This window comes from Canis lupus, chromosome 11 (genome assembly GCF_048164855.1).
Source record: "Canis lupus baileyi chromosome 11, mCanLup2.hap1, whole genome shotgun sequence".
Classification (NCBI taxonomy): Eukaryota; Metazoa; Chordata; class Mammalia; order Carnivora; family Canidae; genus Canis; species Canis lupus.
Genome location: NC_132848.1, coordinates 37,179,494 through 37,197,322, shown reverse-complemented (window position 1 = coordinate 37,197,322; position 17,829 = coordinate 37,179,494). Strand labels below are relative to the sequence as shown.

Sequence of the window (17,829 nt, the reverse complement as noted above, 5' to 3'; positions counted from 1 at the left end):
TCTGGACACACTGTGTCATGGCTCATCCCAGGTGGAAGACTGGGTGGACAGTTGTGACCAAGCCATTTCCTATCCCAGGCCCTAACTCAGATACCGACTCTAGGGCGACTTGTGCCCCATGCACTCACCTGACACCTCCTGGGCCTCAGCCTGGGGTGGCTCGCTCTGCCTGGACACCCTGAAACTCCAGCCTCTGAGTTTAAGGCTTATTGGTTGGCTCAGCCTCACTGACCTCTGACGTTCTGTCTGTGTTAGGAATGTTATCTCTACTTCCCATGCGTGGGTGACCGCTGAAGCCCACCCCCCAATGTTGTGGCAGGACCATGGGGGTGCCCTGCTGCTGGCATCTCAAATCCAAGTGGGAGCTGGGGCCCCTCAGCCTCCTGGATGGCCTGACATGACACACTTTGTCTTTCTGATCCCCCCTTCTCCTCTGATTTTCTTCTCTAGTTTTATTGCAGTGTCAAGGGCGACATGCAGGAGCCCATCGCGGACACTGCTCTGGCAGAGAGCCTGCCAATGAAAGCATCCTTCCCACCATCCCTGCTCACACCCCTGAGCCACTGGAGGCCTCTCAGGGACAGGCACGCCTGTGCTTGCCTCCCTTGTCATGCAGAAAAACCCTGGCTGAGGCCCAGATCTTGAAGTGAGTTTTAGGAAAACTGGTGCTTCTTCAGAGTGAAGGGACCTTTTCACCTTTGAGAACGCTGAGAAGAAATGGATGGGCTGGAGATGTCCCTGTCCACCTGCAAGAACACCTATTCCATGTCAGGCCAGGGAGGTGTGCTCCAGGCTATCACCTTCGTTCAGAGAGCAGTGCCGGAGCTGGGCAATGACTGGCCTCAGGGCGTTTGCCCTTCGGGAATTCAAAGAGCTTGTGATCATAGGCTGGACATTTAGGAATGTGATGTGTGCTGAGAAAAAAAAGACAGAGCAGGGTTGGAGCCCAGCAGGCACGCTGCCCCACCTGCCAGCTGCCACACTGGGATCCAGCCACCTGCTGCTGCCTCGTGGTCGGGAAGCTGGACGAGGGCACCCATGCCCAGTGATGTAGGGGTCATTGTGGCCACTGCTCCCAGCACCAGCAGAGCCACAGTGTGCTGGCAGAAACTGGGCCAGCCGGGCCCACCTGAGCCCATGACACCCTCAGCTGTTTGTTGGCTCAGGAGGAAACAAAACGCAAAGGTTCGAGCTCCTTCATGATTCACTCTGTGCTTCCTGAACTAGGGCTCCCACAGGGCTAGCTGGTGGTGACTCCATTTCTTCTGCTACTTCTGAAAGGATGAGGGACAAAGAGTAGAATTTTACAGGCATTACCTAGCAAAACGACATTTATTTAACCCATCTTGTAGAGACGTTCCCAGGCTGCTTCTCACATCACATTGTCTTCCTGGCCACACTGAACACATGGTAACCAGTTCTCTGTCCTTTATTCTGTGCGCGCTGCCCCTTGGGTAGGAACTTAGCTTGAGCCCAGCCCAGACCGAGAAGGAAGGGCTCTGTTGCGCACCTGGGATGGAAAACTTGCTGGGAGTGCAGGAGGCAGAGTCAAGTTGGCTCACAGAAGGTAGTTGACCTTGAGGCCCCCCCAGCATCTCCAGGAGCATGAGGCCTTGCCCCCCCTCAGGTGCCGCCCAGCACAGCTCTGGTAGGGAAGGCCGTCAGCCAGCCTGGGTGCCGACCCTGGGTCCCCCAGGCTGCTCAGGGGCTCGAGCCCATCCCACCTGACCTGATAAGCACTGCCTGGGATTGAACTTTTGTCAGAGGCACTTTTCCGGTGAAGGTATCTGCTATTTTATGATACAAGTAGGGAGAAATGGAAGAAGCAGTGCCCTGAGTCCTTGCAGAATCGCTGAAAACAGGACGGTCTTGCCCCCTCATGGACTGGGGGTCAGATCAGCCTGCGGCGAGCCTGGTCCTGCAAACAGCATCCATGGCTGCTGCCGAGCAGGTGGGACACTCGCCACCACCTGCCGTCACCAGGGACAGTTGTGCATTCTGCTCACATGCCTTGCGTTTTCCTGCCCACATGGCCAGAGTGGTGCCAGGCAGGCCAGACCCGTCACCGTGGGGAGTGTGGGGCCCGTGGCTGGGCATTCCTTCTTCCCTCCCCTGCCCCATGCCCTCTGCAGGTGTGCACCTCACACCCCAGAAATGGGCACTCTGGGAAAGGATGGGGCTACCCCAAAAACAGCTGCTCTGGAGACCTTTGCAATAAAGTCTTTGGGGGTCACTGCTGCCTCTGCTGTGTTTGTGCCCAGCGCCACTCACAGGGAGGTCTGTTGGAAAGGCCATGTGAGTGAGAACACATTGCCGGGTGGGGAGGACGCGGGCTGGAGCCTGTGACCTCTACTAACTGAAGCTTCCCCTCCCTTTCTCACCTAGCTCAACGACTCGGCCAAGCAGCTCATGGAGATGGACAAGCCCTGCCCAGCTGCTGTGTCTGGCTGCCACGCCCCGGTGCCCTGTGACCCCGGCACAGCAGCCAGTGTGGCCGTGGGACCCTCAGCGAGCAGCACGGGGGCGGTCAGCGCCTTTCAGCGGCGTGTGGACAGCAAGAAGAATGCCAAGAAGCGCCACTCCTTCACCGCGCTCAGTGTGACACACAAGTCCTCCCAAGCCACGAGCCACAGGCACTCCATGGAGATCAGCGCTCCAGTTTTGATCAGCTCCAGTGATCCCCGGGCCGCGGCCAGAATCGGGGACCTGGCCCACCTGTCCTGCAGCGCTCCCACCCAGGTAATGTCCTCGGGTCGTGGACAGGGCGGTGCTGGGCCTCTGGTCCTGGGGTAGGGAGCTGCATCCTCAGCCATGCGCTCAGCGTCCGGTTTCCTAACTAGCAGAAGGAAGGCCACGGCAGCCGTGCCCCTGGGGGCCACCATGACTTCCCAGTGTCTGCCTGGCCTCAGGGACCCCCAGGCCTTGGTCTCGTAGCTCCCAGGGTAAATGGAGGAGTGGTACTCGGTGTTGGAAAGGTGACCTAGGTGGTGTGTGACACAGGCCTGTGTACTCGAGAAAGTCCTCCTTTGTCAGCATGCACGCAGGGCATCCAGTCGAGTCTTGCAGGAAGTCTGGGTACAGTTTATTGTCAGCATGGTATGTTTTTAGCATCTCTGTAGCACTTGCTAGTCTCATTTCAAAAGAAGCTCAGAACCAGAATGAACTGCCTTGTTTAGTACTTTGATTTTTATTTTTACAGAGACCTTCTATTTCTAGACATGGCACTGGTTCCATTCCAGAGGTAAGATGAAGGAAAGAGGGGGACGTTATTCTCAAGCTACCAGCCATTGTTTGCCCCACACACCACGTGCTGGTCTCCGTGTGCTGGCCATGGTGTCCTGTAATCCGTGGGTAATGATTGCCAGGCTCAGGCTTCCCCAGTGTTCCCAGGAGCTTTTGAGTGCACATCAGCAGAGTTCCTGCCCCACAATGTGTGGGCTCTGGCGTTCTGTCTGCCTCGCCCTCATCCTCACCTGCTCTTGCCCTCCTGTCTGTCCACAGCTCCTGAGTTAGTGCAGCAGAGGGCAGGTTCAGGCCATGCAGTCTGGGTCTACTAGAGACAGGCTCTAGGGTAGGAAGGGAACAGATTTTCTTTTTTTAATTTGTGTCCCATTTTGTTGCACAAGGACCTCAGTGCTGAGTCAGCTCATCCTAGCAAGGACTGGGACCCTGAGTCCCATTTTCCGGCAGTTACATTAGAAGTGAAAGTCATGGCCAGGCTCTAGGCTTTCGTCAGGGTCATTGAAAAGGGTGAGAGGTCAAGCAAAGCAGTTTCCACCTATCTCCCATCCCATATTAACTTAATTATTGGGACACATAAGAGGTGGCACTGAGCAGCCGTAGGAAGGGTAAGGCTGGAAGACACCACAGGTTGTGTCCTGCAGGCACCAGCATGCCGTCCGAGGTCAGATGCACCCGCAGACCAACCCCAGCTCTGCCGCCTGCCTGCTGCCTTCCTGGCTAGGTGTGACTGTGCTGACCCGTGGTCACACCAGGACATCCATCTCCTGGCCGACCCGAGGACCCGTGTGGCAGCTGTAGGTCCTGTAGTTGGCCACGGTGCCATGCGGATCGTCTCCCCACTGTGCCAGGCACGCTGGAGCAGGACCCAGTCCCAGGTTTCTGTGCCTGGCAGGCAGACCTGGGCTTTGTGATTGTGAACCTGGAGAAACGCAGCATCGTTGCAGGCCTGCCTCCATCCACAAACGGAGGCCTGTACATGCCAGACAGATGTCAGGGATGGGTTCCAGGCTGGCAGAGCAAGACTGCCTGGGCCTCCTGGTGCCCTGGGGCATGGAGTGTGCAGGTAGACCCCTGCCCTCCTGTCCCCCAGGCCCCTGCAGACAGGCCGTGACACAGACCATCATCACTGACAAGATGAACCCTTAACCCTCTGTGAGATGAACGAGGCCAGTCATCAGGAACCCAGGCCAGCTCTGCCCACATGTTTGCACCCCCACCCACACACCCAGGACTTCTTGGGCCACAAGAGCAGGGGTTTAGGACTTTAGGCCAGGGGTCCCAGAGCATCTTCTTCTGGAGAATGAGGGCAACTGTGGTCACTGGTTGTCACAGTTACTGAACCCTGGTTGAACACTGCACAGTGTTTATAGAAAGTTTGTGGCAACAGGCCTGTGTGTCCTGGAAGAGCAGCTACCTGCATGGAAAAGGGGTGGCTGAGTGTGTGCTCGTGGTGTGCATGGCCTCGGGTGAGCAGCTGCCACTGAGTCAGTCTGCAAGACCGGCTCTCATGTGACAGGTACCTTACATGGATGTGACTCTGATCAGAAAGGGCTGCCCTATGTGAAGTGACTATGCTGCTCTTTGTTTACTGGACTTGATCCTGAAACCCTCTGGTGGAAGATGAGCTGCATTCAGACCAGGCACGTGCACACAGTAACAGCGCAGGTGAGATGCTCTGGGATAGGGAAGCCCCCGCAGCTGAGCCAGAGCTCGTTAGCATCGCTGACTCTCCTCGCTCTCCTTCGTGTTCCTTCGTAGAGTCGAGGGGAAGTGTCAGGGCTATGGTTTTTATACAAATGGCTCTAAAATTCGGTAGCTGCTTCTCAGATGGAAGGCAGTGAGCACTGTTGACCTAAAGCTGGGCCCACACCCTGCAGAGCACAGTGGGGGTTGCACGGCTGCCTGGGGGGGCATCCAGGGTGTGTGCAAGTGTGCGGCTTGCGTGACCCCAGGCAGTGCTGCTCCAGCCTCATCTCCTCCGCTCCTGCTCTCACCTCCCTTGTCTGGGCTTCTTTGTACATCCCACCGTCAGGAGAGCCAGCAGGTTGGATTATTTTCATTTGCACATGAGGAAACTGAAGCCCAGAGAGCATGAGTCATGTCTCAGCACTGCACTGGCCTGACAGACTCCCTGCCCTGTCCAGATGGCACGGACACGAATCCAGGCTATGGACACCGCGGCCCCTCAGCTCCTCTTCTGTAAATGCACAGGGCTGACCTCAGCCCCAGGAGATGGAGAAGGAAAATACAGCCAGTGCCTGTGGAGAGTGGCTGGCACCCTGTCCAGGCCGCCTCCTCCCTCCCTCCCCTCCTCCCTTCCTCCTTTAGTCTGGGACCCGGGTGGCGTGCAGATGAGGGCAGTGTCTCAGTGGACAGCCAGGCTCCTCTGCTCATGGGCTGTGCACCCAGGAGAATTGCTGAACCTCTCTGAGCCTCTAGAGCTGCCTTTAAGCGCCAGGTTGATCACGGTCCAGGTGCCAACTCTTCCCAGATCCTCAGCTTTCTCATCTGTTAAATGGAGCAGCTATTGCTGTGAGGGTAAATTGAGAGCACAGGCTGACCTCTTTTCAGTGAGCATGTGTAGTGGTTCCTCTGCCGCTGGGGATCAGGAATAAGACCGGCCCCGCTGCATCGGGTACGTCAGCCGGGGCTCAGGCCTCATGTGTGCTGGCCACGTTCTCCCTGTACCATGGACTGCGCTAGACGTTGGAGTGCCAGAGGCCACAGGTAGATGAAGGGGGGTGGCGCCGCCCACAGCAGTACCTCGTGAGGGTGGGGATTGATGAGCATCCTGCCTGCCAGCAGCTCACTGGTCTGTCCCCAGCGACAACCAGGCCCAGCTGTGTGGGCCCAGGGCCTCATATACCCGCCGTGCAAGTCCGAGGACCCTTCCCAGAATCCAGCCTTTGCAGCAGGAGGCTTGCACATCCCCTGACACAGCTCTGGCCCCACAGCACCAACGCGGCTGGTCTGGGTGCAGCCTGGGCTGGGCCTTGAGAGCTCCTGGCCTCCTGTGTGTAGCAAGAGGCACCAGCACCTCAGACACCTGCAGCAGCCCTTCTGTCCCCCTCCAGGCAGTAGTGCAGGCCAGCGCGAGACATGAGCCCCGAGTCCACACTGGATGACCAGCACCCATCGCCCCTGGCACTGAGGATGCCCAGAGCACAGCAGTAAAGTGCTAACAACGGGACAGTTGGGCACAGCGGGGCAGTTGGTTGCCCTAGATTTCTCTTCCCTTCACTGGACCTCAGAGGCTGTGGGACCTGTGCTGGGTCCCAGAGGCCTGTCCGTTAAGCCAGGGATGCCTGGTCCCTGCCCCCAGGGCAGTGGTGGAGGAGACTCGAGGCATTGCTGCAGGACAGAGCTGGGGATCCCGGCCGTCTGGATTCTTGTTTGGTGTGTTTCATGCCACAAGGGGAGGCTTTTAAAACTTCCCAACCGCAGGGCTGACCCCACCAACGAAACCCATCAGAAAGGGAGGGTGGTCTGGCTGTAATAGCCAGGCCCATGTGCAAGGTGCTGTGTGACAGTCAGTGGGCTCTGGGAGCCACATCGGGCTCCCATCCAGGTGGGCTCAGGTCTGCTCCCAGGGCCTCATTAGATACCCTGCTCGGAGAGGCAGCAGTTCCCTGAGGCTTGAGATATCGCTTCCCTCTCAGAGCTGAGACAGGCTCAGGATGCAGTCCTAGCACCAGGCAGGAGTGAGAGTGAGGGCTGAGAAGGATGCCGAGCCCTTGAAGCCTTTGCAGGGGGTCAGCTGTGCAGCAGGACACTGTGCTGGGCCCGAGGCTTGCACACTGTACCTACCCTTGGGGCTGTTGCTCCACGGCTCTGGCTCTCAGAACAATTTGCATGTTGTTAAGGGTTGTTTTCAAAAAGGAAGAAAAGAGGTTGGAGACAGAAGAAAAGGAGACAGAGAACAAGCCAGAGGCTGAAGTATACACTCCGTGGCCCTTGACACACAGAGGCTCACGTCTGAGGCAGCTTTGATGTCCTGGAAAGGCCGGGAAGGCCAAGAGGTGAAGAAAAGGAAGAGCATGGCCGTCGTATGGCTCACCCTGGGTGGGAGCGTGGGGTCCTCAGGCAGAACGAGAGGAAGGTTCTGACTTTGGCCTAAAGTTGGAAGGCGCAAACACCAGGTCCTCCCTGGCCTGGCACTTGACAGGAGGCTGGGAACATGGAAGGTTCTGGAATTCGAGTGCCTTTCTCGCCATGGAGGGTACTGTCGGACACCACCTTGTCGTGAGGTTTCTGCGCACCCGTGGGAATCCTGAGGCTCTAGAATCTGCCCGGGGGGTTAGTTCCGGAGAGCCAGGGGCACAGGGATGAGGCACAATGGGCAGGAGCCGGAAGGAAGGTGGCCCCTGGCCAGCCCACTGCCCCTCCACTTGGCTTCCCCTTTCAGTACTGCCGGTGGAGGGTTTTCCTCCTCTCGTGTTCTGCCCGTGTTCTTGCTGTACTGTGTTTATTTCTTCTTGCCTTCAGTCATCCAAGGCCACTATGGTAAATTCCCACTCAGAAATGTGGGCTCCTCGTGTCCAGCAAGGAATGATCATGGGACCTTGTGTCGGAAGGATGGCCACCTGATGGAATGTTCCCCCTGGACCCACAACGAGAGTTGGGCCTCGGGTTCCCACGGAGCTGTGGGGTGAGGATGGTGACACTGTCCAGAGAGGGTGCGTGCCCCGCCCCGCTCCTACTCCTAGAGCACATGGCTCCCCACTCGGCAGGCGCCCTCAGCTCTGCCATGGCTCCCACCTCCACCCCTGCTGCCACACCAGCCAGCCCGCGCCACCCACAGGTCCTGTGTCCCCGCCCCTTGTCCTTCTCCCTGAGATCCTGCAGCTCCAGATGCTGTGGGCACGACCCCTCCCTGGGTTCCTGGGAGCTGGGCCCACACTCCGAGCACATTCTTGCCCCATGTGAACATCAGCCTTTCCCTTGTGCCCCGTGCCCGCTCCCAGGGGCTCTCATCTAACTAGCAGCCAGGCCGCGCACTGTCCACGCTCTGCCTTCAGGCCTCACCCGATGGCGGCCCTACACAGGGACCTCATTCCAGCCACATCAGAAGAGCGCAGCTGTCCTCTTCTGTCCTCAAGCCCGCTTCCTCATCTTTATCCCATCTTACCCAAACTGTGCCACCCCCCTGCCCCTGCTTGCCCTGTCCCCTCTGCCATCCAACCGGGAGTCGCTCTAGTTCCACAGCCTATCTCCCGTGGTGTCAATCAGGGTGATGTAGACCATCCACTGTAACAAACCACTCCTGACACCGGTGCAGCCTGACACAGGCATCATGCGCCGGCCGGTGGGTCGGGCAGCCCTCCTCTCCCTCCTCCCAGAGCCCTGCTGTCTACAGCACACAGCCTCCAGTGGGAAGAGGGCCACAGAGGAGGCCTTTAGACATTCCAGTGCCTCAGCCTCAAGACAGTCTACGTGGCCTGTCCTCTCAGGTCATTCCCGTAACCTGATCCCCGAGCCCCAGCATAGCTGCCAGGGGGTGCCAGAACAGCCTGACAACTCCAGCCACACCCGGGAGCCCCTTCATTTGTGGCACCCTGTCTGCCTTGGTTCAGGCTGATTCCGAAGTAACTCTCTGCTTCTGGGGTTCCCCAGAATCCACCGGTAATAAGGCTGATCTTTCCACAACTGCTTCTGGAACTCTGCATTGCCTTAGGATTGACTCCATGTTCCTTAAGTTGGCCTGCAGAGCCCTTCCACTTAGCCCCAGATTCTTTCCAGCTTCCCCTGTCACTGTCCGCTCCCACGTTGGCTGCCCTGCGTGTAGCCTGTACCACACAGCAATGTGGCGCGGGCTCACCCCTCACCGTGACCTGTGCCCAGCCCGTCTGTGTGTCCTCTCTCCCTTCCCCTCTCATCCTCCCTCCACCTGACACAGACACATCCCCGTGTGGGAAATCCCTGCTCACTTCCCCTCTGCAGCTTTCCATGGCTCTAGGACACCTCGTTTCCCCCCAACCAGATTCATTTGCTCTGTGCCTGCAGGACATTTTCCATACATTTATTGTGGAAGATGTAGCCTCTGTCATTTGTGTATTTGGCCACCGCCCTGAACCTCAGGTTCTTTGAGGGCAAGAACTAGGTGCCGGTCACTTCTGTACCCTGGCACCTGCCCTGGAGCAGAGTTCATACCCATTCGATTTCTTCTTGGGTGAGCATGGGGTCTGTGTCCGCTGCACCACATACTGAATGGTCTTGCTTACTTAACAATGTGATGCCAGAGATGCTGCATGGCCTCCCCACTCTTACCAGCTCCCTGAGGGGAGGCAGACAGGGTTCAGCTGCAAGGTGGCCAGCTGAGGGGCTCCCAGGGGCACAGGGTCAGCTGAGCCTCAGATGGCCTGCCCTGCTCACATTTGCACCTTTATGAATTATTTCTCCCTGCCATTTGGAGAGGTCAGAGGGTCAACACCATTCCTCATGAATAATGAAGCAGCACTCAACATGTCCTTCCTGCGGGAAGAGGGAGGATTATCAGAGGAGGCACAGAGGAGAGGTTATTCAGGCTGACTCCAATTTTTAAAATGCAGTCATTTGCTGATAGAGATCATTGGATCAAATTAGGAGGTGATTACATACATTTTAGAATCATTCCCTCATAAACCAAACAGGAAACCAAGCAAATGGCTAGAGTCATCACCAGACCGCCTGAGGAACCTCTGTGGGTTCCTATAGCCCAGGAGAACCCCGGATTGGCATGTGTGAGCCAGGTTATGCAACAGTGACAAGCAGCCTCAAACCCTCAGTGGCTTCCTTCTCACCCAGCCGTGTTGGCCCCGGGCAGCCCAGGGCTGTGACCCACGGTGCCCTCCTGGGACACCACCAGATGGCCACGGGCCAAGTCTGACCCACTCCCTGTTGTGGTGAATGAAAGTTTCACTGGAACACAGTCACCCCTCCTCATTCATACATCATCTGTGCGTGTTTTCGTGCTGGGAAAGGGCTGTGTTAGATGACTCACAGAGCCTAGAATACTCATTTTCTGGCCCCATATGGAAAACACTCACTGACCTCTGTTCTGGAATGTCTCATCCCTGTGGCAGGGGTGGGCTGTATGGGAACTGGTGCAAAGGCCCTGCTCTCCTTGCAGGGGTGGAGAGACAGAGTCTAGTTGGATACCCATAAGGAGAAGAGATCAGCCCCCGGAACCTGCACATCTGTTTGCAGATGTTTAACTGTTTACACAGAGGCCGAGAAGCTTGAAGAGGCTGCACTGCCGTCTGCAGACAAGGACAGTGGAAGAGCTGACAGTTGTAGACTGAAGGCAATGTTTTGATGCTAGTTGGTGTTGGGCCGCCTGCGGGTGCGTGCTGGCTCCCCGGCCGGCTCTGGGCTCGGTCTGTGAAGGGGCCAGGGTCACGGCCGGCTGGCCCTGTCCAGCAGGGGCAGGCTCCTTCACCAGACCCCGAATGTTTCTCAGTGTCGGAGTTAGATGGCTTACGAATCAACTTCTCACAAGCAAACAGAAACCCTGGAGATTAGGAAAATGCCCTTTGAAATCCATGGAAGGGGAAGCGTTTGAAATTCAGCAGGGAAAACATCAAAAGAGAATACCCCTTGAGTGTCTGCCCGCGTCTGAGAAGTAATTAGGAGAAGTCTCGTTGGAAGCTTCCAGGGCATCTTTAAGATGCCTCCTACAGCCACCTGGCTTCAGAGGAGCAGGCCCAAGGCTCTCTGCTCCGCTGCTCTTAGCTCTTATCTGGGGCCCAGGACGAAGCCCTGGGTGGGAGGGAGCACAGGGGCAGTGCTGATGGAAGTGACGGCCGCTCCGTTGCCGTCAGCCCTAGGCCACCAGGCTCCGGCACCACCCAGGTGGAGAATGCTGCTTAATGGTAGCATTTCCACAGAGTTAGGAATTGAACTCCATGCCTTTAGAAGGAGCCAGAAAAACAGTAACAAGTGAACATGGGATGAATTTTAAAAATCCCATCCTGAGGACTTTGTGTGAGGAGAACTTCCTTTTGCAACCCTGAGAACTGCTGTGAACATGACTTACCAGCTGTGGGGACAGAGAACCGTGGCCTGGCTGTTTTCATCAGGTACCAACCAGGTTTCTCCTGTGGCTATGACAAGATGGGAACCATACCCACGGTTTCTGTCTGTGCCTCAGGCTGTCTGTGGTGGGTGAGGGGAGACGTGTCAGGGAAGGTCCCTGGGGTCCGTTTGGCACCTGGTAAGCTCCCAGAAGCTCTGGTGGGCGCCTGCTGGCCCAGGAATGCAGGCAAGCTGCTGGTTCCCTCAGGCCATCCTCTCAAGTTTAGTGGACTTTTGTGAAACCAGCAGCCTATGGAGCCCAGCCTGCAGAACCCACCCAGCCCACCAAGAGCTGGGAACATGTCCATGCGCTGGGGGGTAGACAGTAGGAAGTTCTGTGCGTGAGCACAAGGGAAGGGCCACGGCAGGTCAGAGGAGGGAGGGCAGCTTTGCTTCTGGACGGAGCCAAGAGAGAAGGAGGCAAGCAAGAATGGGCAGCAGGGATCACTGAGTTGGCTTCCTCCGGGATCTTCGTGTGCCCTCAGGGCTGGTGTGAAGCACCGTTTCTCGGTAGGAGGTCATGAGGATGTTCAGAGTCTCCCCTTTCACCCTCTCACTTCCTGGTCACCTCACCTGCAGCCCGGCCAGCCCCAGCCACTTCCCAGAGCACACCTTGCCAGCTGCTTCTTCCCCACCCAGGGCATCAGTGACCCAGCAAGGCCTGGCAGACCCTGCAGTCTTCCCGGACCTCAGTCCCCTCCTGTCCCCTGAGCTGGCACAGCTGGGCGGGCACCACCACCGGCTCTCGTAATGGCACCACAGCCTGTGAGCCTCACTGACCAGGTCTGCTGGTCCCTTACGCCCCCTCAGTGCCCGTCACAGAGCGTCCCCACAGCAGGCTCGCAGAGGCACAGGTGGGAGGATAGACACACAATTAGGGTTGAACGGATGGTTTCTCAAAGCCCGCCACTCTGGCAGCCTCTCGCTATACAGGAGGCAAGACATTGGGCTATGACTAACGTACACTTTGTGCAAAGCAGGATACAGATGCCCTGGGTTGTATGGCCTCACACAGAGAAAGGAGTTGCTCTGTCTACAGGGGCTGCTGGCACCTTCCTACGCTGAACCATCAAGCAAGTCGATTTTCATTCCCTAAACTGGAGTCATTTTGTGGCTGCTATTCTCCTATATCTGTCCACCATTTTTTCTTTTTTTTTTTCTTTTTTTTTTTGCCTTTTGCCTTTTGCCTTAAGAATGTTCTGGATGTTGGCACAGCTGTGGCCAAATGCTGGCCCAGTGAGATGAGGGCAGAAGCTGGAGGTTCATCCTATCCCACCAAGAGCAGGTAAAGGGCCAGGTAATAAATATTTTAGACCTCGTGGGCCATGTGGTCTCCGTCATAGCTGCTCCTGCTCTGTGAGCAGAAGCCGCACGTGAGTCGGTGTGGTTGGGTGCCGTGAACACCTCACTGACAGAAGCAGGGAGCAGCCAGATTTGAACTGGGGTGAGTGTGTTGACCCCGAAGCCAACCACGGAGACTCAATGAGGCCTGTACATGCAGAGTTGCAGTCAGCAGCTTGGATGCTAGAGTCGGATGCTGGTGAGCACGTCCCAACTCCTGCAGGGAGGACGGGCAGGGGGCAGCACTGGAGGTGAACAGAGGCCTCCTCCCTGGGCAGCCAGCCAGCTTTCCTGAGTGCCTACGAGAGAGCAGGGGAGGTCATGTGGGCACAAAGCATGGCTGCCCTCTCTCCTGGATGGACCATCTTGTGCAGGCTCCTAGCCCCTGACCTCACGCTGCTGGCCTGAGCTCCTCCAGCCGAGGCCCCCACCCTGCCTGGCCCAGGTAGGCCTCCCCAGCCCACATCCCCTGGGCCAGGGCCAGGGAGGCACCCCTGGACCCACTGGCCCTGCAGGCTATGTGCAGCTCTTTTGGAAGCTAAGCAGAAGAATCAGGCCATAAATGTTTCATTCTAAAGTTTTCTTTAGGAAGCACGTTCCGTGTTCCAGAGTAGAATGTGATGAATAAAACATGCTCATTTCACTGCTCTTTGGGGTGATGACAGTGTTTTCTGGACTCATATTAAAAATTAAAATGAGATGTTTCTCTCAGGGTCCCAATGTGTCCAGGAGGGCAACTAGGAGCCCCCACACGGCCTGCCAGCCACAGAATCCCTTTTTCCCTGTTGCTAATCCTGACAGGAAAATAAAATAGCCCACCTTCCAGGACTGCTCAGGGCCCCATGAAAATGAAGCTCTGGGCCGCGGGGGTCTGGTAACAACCAGACAATTTAGAATCTGGGGTCCGTGGCCTCAGCATGGCAGCCAGAAACAGGCTGGCCTTCCAACCAATAGAGGCCAGGGCACTATAAAGAGATGTGCAGGGCACTCTGTGAGTAGCAGTCCAGGCTTCATCGACTTTCTGCTCCAGAGGTGTGTGAGCCACTCACGTGTGCAGTCTCGGGGGTCTGTCTTTGGTAGGTAGGGAAAGGAGGCCTGGAAAGAGTGAAGCTTGCCTTGTGTGTGTGATTACAGAGCTTGCTGCCCCTCGGCCTCCTGACCAGTGCATGTCCTTGGAGGGCCGTGGGCGTGCATGGCTCCAGGAAACAGCATTACTAGGCTCCTTGGCATGGTGTCCTGCCGTAGAGTCACCCAGAAAGAATATGACATGCATCTGTTTTATCAGAGTCAAAGACCTTCCTTGTGACAGACCCAGTGGCACAGCTCCATGGTGCACAGGGCTGGGCTTGGCTTTGAAGTCAGGGCAGAGATGTCCACCTGCTGACCTCTGAGACAGGATATCTTTTCGAGGGCTGCATTCCCAATTATTTTTATCTGAAAGCAGCTGTAGTTGCTTCTCCTTCCTTATTTTTATCCCTGCCTAATTTTTCTCACTCCCACCAAGGCTTCGCTAATCCCCTAAGGCACAGAATCATAACGTTAAGCCATTGAAAGCCACAGCACTATCAGCCCTGTGGCTCTTGCCTAGGAGGAAACAAGCCTGGGTCCGAGGCCCAGAAAGCCCTGTTTGGTGTGGGCAGAGCTGGGGAATGAGAGGTACAAAACACCTGGGGGTTGCATTAAATCCACCTCAGACTAAACTTAGCTTGTCCTGTATGTTCTCAGAACAATTCATTAAGGGTGTAGCAGGGCCTCCTGTCAACACAGTGCCTCCCAGGCCCTGGCAGGATGCTGAGGACAGGGAATCCAGTGCGATGCACTATGCTCATGAATTTTTAATCTAAGTCACTTAAAGGAGAGCCCCTTTTTGCTGTGATACCTGCCAGCGGTTAGCAGTGGCCTGGCTGCCTCTTGGGCCACTCAAAAGGGCCCACGATCTCGTCATTACGCTCTGCTCAGCTGAGCCTGCGGTCCTCTGTCGTCAACAGCTCTGTTGTCAGTGGAGTTACCTCGTCCGCCCGCTGGCACCAGCAACATTTCTCATCACCTCCTACTAATAGTAACAAAAACGAAGATCTGATGCAGAGCAGGATGGATTGAAAACCCATCTCCATCAGAAAGTCACACTTTGTTTTTTTCTGTCCCTGAGGATAGAGCCCTGCCTGGTGTAGCCATTCCTCAGCAGACATCCTGGGAGGCTTTTGCCTTGGGCTCTGCCCTGCCTGGAGGAGCGAGTCAGATGCACACACTGTGCTAAGCATCAATCCTCCACCTTATCCATCTTGACCTTTGAGAAAAAGCACTTTCACAAGTGTGACGTCTCTGCACTCCTCCATCCCAGCTCTAAGTAATGGTTTGCTGTGCAATCCCACATATTTGCTTTATAGCATAGACATATCAAGTGTCAGCAGGAGGCCAGGGCTCCTGCAAAGCTGTCAGAAGGCCCCTACCACTGGTTTTATTTAGGTGCACAGCCATGTCTGAGGTGGCTCCACGTGCCTGGGCAGCCTGGTCCTCCCAAGCCTCCTGACCCTTGGCTGCATGGAGTGTCTTGTGTTGGGTCCACGGGAGTCGGCAGGTGCCAGCAAAGATGGGGCCTGGAGCCCTAGTGCCAGCCTGTGGGCCCAGCCTCCCCACTGGCCCAGGCCTGGCAGATGGAAATCTGTCTGCTCTGTCTCTCCTGGCCACATACATCATTGCTCCTGGCTGGATTTTTGGCTTGAGTGGCTTGAGGACACTGGGCAGTGGAGACCTCTGACAGGCTGCCTTATTTATAGGCAGTGAGACTCAGAGCCTTCCCACATTGGGTCAGCGGTGCTTTGCATGTGAAGCGCTGGTTTGGACTAGTTGCCTGATTCGGGAGAGTTTATTCAGACAGGAGGAATGTTGAAGAAAGCAGGGTTATGGGTTGGGCTCCGTGTCTCCATGACACCTGCTGGCCAGCAGATTGCCGATGCCCACATGCTGCTGCCAACAGTCGCCCAGTGGCTGATCTGAAGAGTCATCCCCAGGGTCCTCTCTTGTCCCCTCCTGGCATCACCACAAAGATGGCATATGTAGAAACCAGGGAAGCATGGAATCACTGTCAACCAGAGTGTGACCTTAAAACAGACCTCAAATAATTGAGCCCTGTTATTCTTTTTGTATGACTTTGGAAATGTCAGAAAACTATAGTCACTTGTTATTATTAAGATGATGAAAGACTTTTAAAAGGGGGGGGGTCTGTACTGGGTGGCTCAGTCAGTTAAATATCTGACCTTGGTTTGGGCTCAGGTCATGATCTCAGGGTCATGAAATTGAGCCCCACGTAGCATCTGCTTGAGATTCTCTCTCCCTCTCCTTCTGTTCTTCTCTTTCTCTCTCTTAAAAAAAAAAGAGAAATAAAATAAAATGATGAAAAACTTGTACAGACTTAAAAAAAATTATCCCAAACCCAACTACCATTATAATTACCAGTGTTATCATTCGATATATGTACATTTCTAGACCATTTTTTTCCCCATGGAAATCTATGCATCTTTTGATGGACCTCATATGTCCACTCTATTGTGGTTGTGTGGGGCCTGTGCCATCATTTGCCACCAGGCCCTCTACCAGGCACATGTGGGCTGGTTCCGTAGTTCAAGTATCTTCTATTATAAAAAGCTCTGCTGTGAGATCCTTGTCTGCCTTTTTCAGATGTTTTAGGGCTCATTCCCAGCAGAAAACAGCTGGGTCACTGGGTTCGACCCCCAACCCCTCCCTCCATGTGCAGAACTGAGCTCTGTCCACAAGTCTCGGCTCACCTCTCGCAGCCTTTGCCAGGAAGGCAGGCCTCTCTGCTCCTCCCTCGCCTGCCTGGCCCTTGTGCCTGCACCCTACAGGCCTGCTGCTCACAGAGGTCCTGTCTGGCCTGCCCCCAGGCGCTGTGTTCCATGGCCCTGCCTGTGCTGTGACATGTACAAAGCTTGTCCCCCCAGCATGAGCCCCGTATGGGGGTCAGGGTCCTGACAGTCGGGGCCAGCAGAGGTCAGCTAGCCCAGGCCATGCCCTCCAGGCCTCACAGCCCTCCACCTGGCTGGCACATGCTGTCCTGCCTCGTACATGGGCAGGGCATTTCCCGTGAGCTCACTGGTTGTGATCATGCTCAGCTGATGAGCTCCATGCCCAAGGTGCTCGCCAACACCTGCTGGCCATGTCTGGTGTGGTGCCACCCCTGCCCACGCCCACCACTGTGACCAAACGAGGGGCCCTAACCTTTCTCCCGTGGCTACACACACACTACATACCTGGGGGACCTGGAGCCTGGGGGCACACCCGTGGAGGGCCCTCTGTGGACGATGGTCCCTGGCCAGCTGTGGTGAACTACACTGGCAACTGTCCCGAAAGGAAACAGTCCTGAGCCCTTGGTGGTCTCCATCTCCTTCTGGGGGAGGGCCGGGGTGATGAGCAAGCAAGAACTTTCTCTCCGTTCAGCCCCTCCTACACAGCACTCTGGAAATCCAGCGTCTGTGCACCAGCTACGGGGACACAATCCTTTGAAAATCAAAGTTCTCTCTCCCAGGAGTCTAGCTCCTTTGAGACTTGGAGTTGCCTGGGAGACGCAAGGGAAGTCACGCTCCTGCTTGCATGTTCCATTCTGCCAGGGACCCTGTCATCCAGACGAGAAGTAGAAGCTTCTTAGAGGTGTAGGTGTGCTGTGGTCTCTGGCACCTTCCTGGTCTGGCTGCCTAGGCCACTGGGAGCACGTAGAGCTCATCGGCTGAGCAAGGTCAGGACTGGTCAGTGAGCTGAGGAGAAACACCCCCTCGCCCCTCCACACAAGCAGGAAAGCGACAGGACAGCCACTTGAGTCGTACAGTTGTCCCGGGGTCTATGCCAGGTACATCTCTCATCCCATCCTTGTGGTTTCTGCTTCCACTGGCCCTCCCCACCCGAGGACCACACGTAGTGTCCTGCCCACCTCTGCCAGTCGGAGCCACGGTGCCCTGCCGCCTGCTCCCCCACCTGCCTCTACCAAGGCACTAGCGGCTCCCGTGAGGTCTTCCTGAGCCTGCCTGGCGCCCTGGTCATCTGGATCCAGTTTCCTCCAGGATCCCTGCCCTGTCTCTTGCTGGGGAGCCTAAAAGGGAGGAAGGGAGGACCCCCGACTCCCTTGACTTTGAAGGGCATGGATCCCACCGTCCTGCAGACACGGCCAGGCATACCCATCTA

The 17,829-nt window shown here is 56.3% G+C and overlaps 1 protein-coding gene and 1 long non-coding RNA gene across 4 annotated transcripts in view; one reads left to right on the top strand and one right to left on the bottom strand.

Moving 5' to 3' along the window:
• SH3RF3 (SH3 domain containing ring finger 3) overlaps positions 1-17,829 on the top strand; it is a 353,925-nt gene that overhangs the window by 246,607 nt on the left and 89,489 nt on the right. Inside the window, exons 4-5 of the mRNA XM_072842672.1 lie at positions 2,386-2,739; positions 3,200-3,241. Coding sequence (XP_072698773.1) covers positions 2,386-2,739; positions 3,200-3,241 — 396 coding nt within the window. The remainder of the gene's footprint in view (positions 1-2,385; positions 2,740-3,199; positions 3,242-17,829) is intronic.
• Positions 9,256-16,821, bottom strand: LOC140643007 (uncharacterized). 3 transcript variants are annotated; one of them, XR_012039389.1, is made up of 5 exons: positions 16,422-16,821; positions 15,894-15,998; positions 14,516-14,689; positions 10,273-12,935; positions 9,256-9,714 (listed from the first exon to the last, which is right to left on the bottom strand). It is a non-coding gene; the product is annotated as an uncharacterized lncRNA (long non-coding RNA). The 3 variants fall into 3 exon arrangements; XR_012039390.1 differs by lacking the exon at positions 14,516-14,689; XR_012039391.1 differs by lacking the exons at positions 10,273-12,935; positions 14,516-14,689.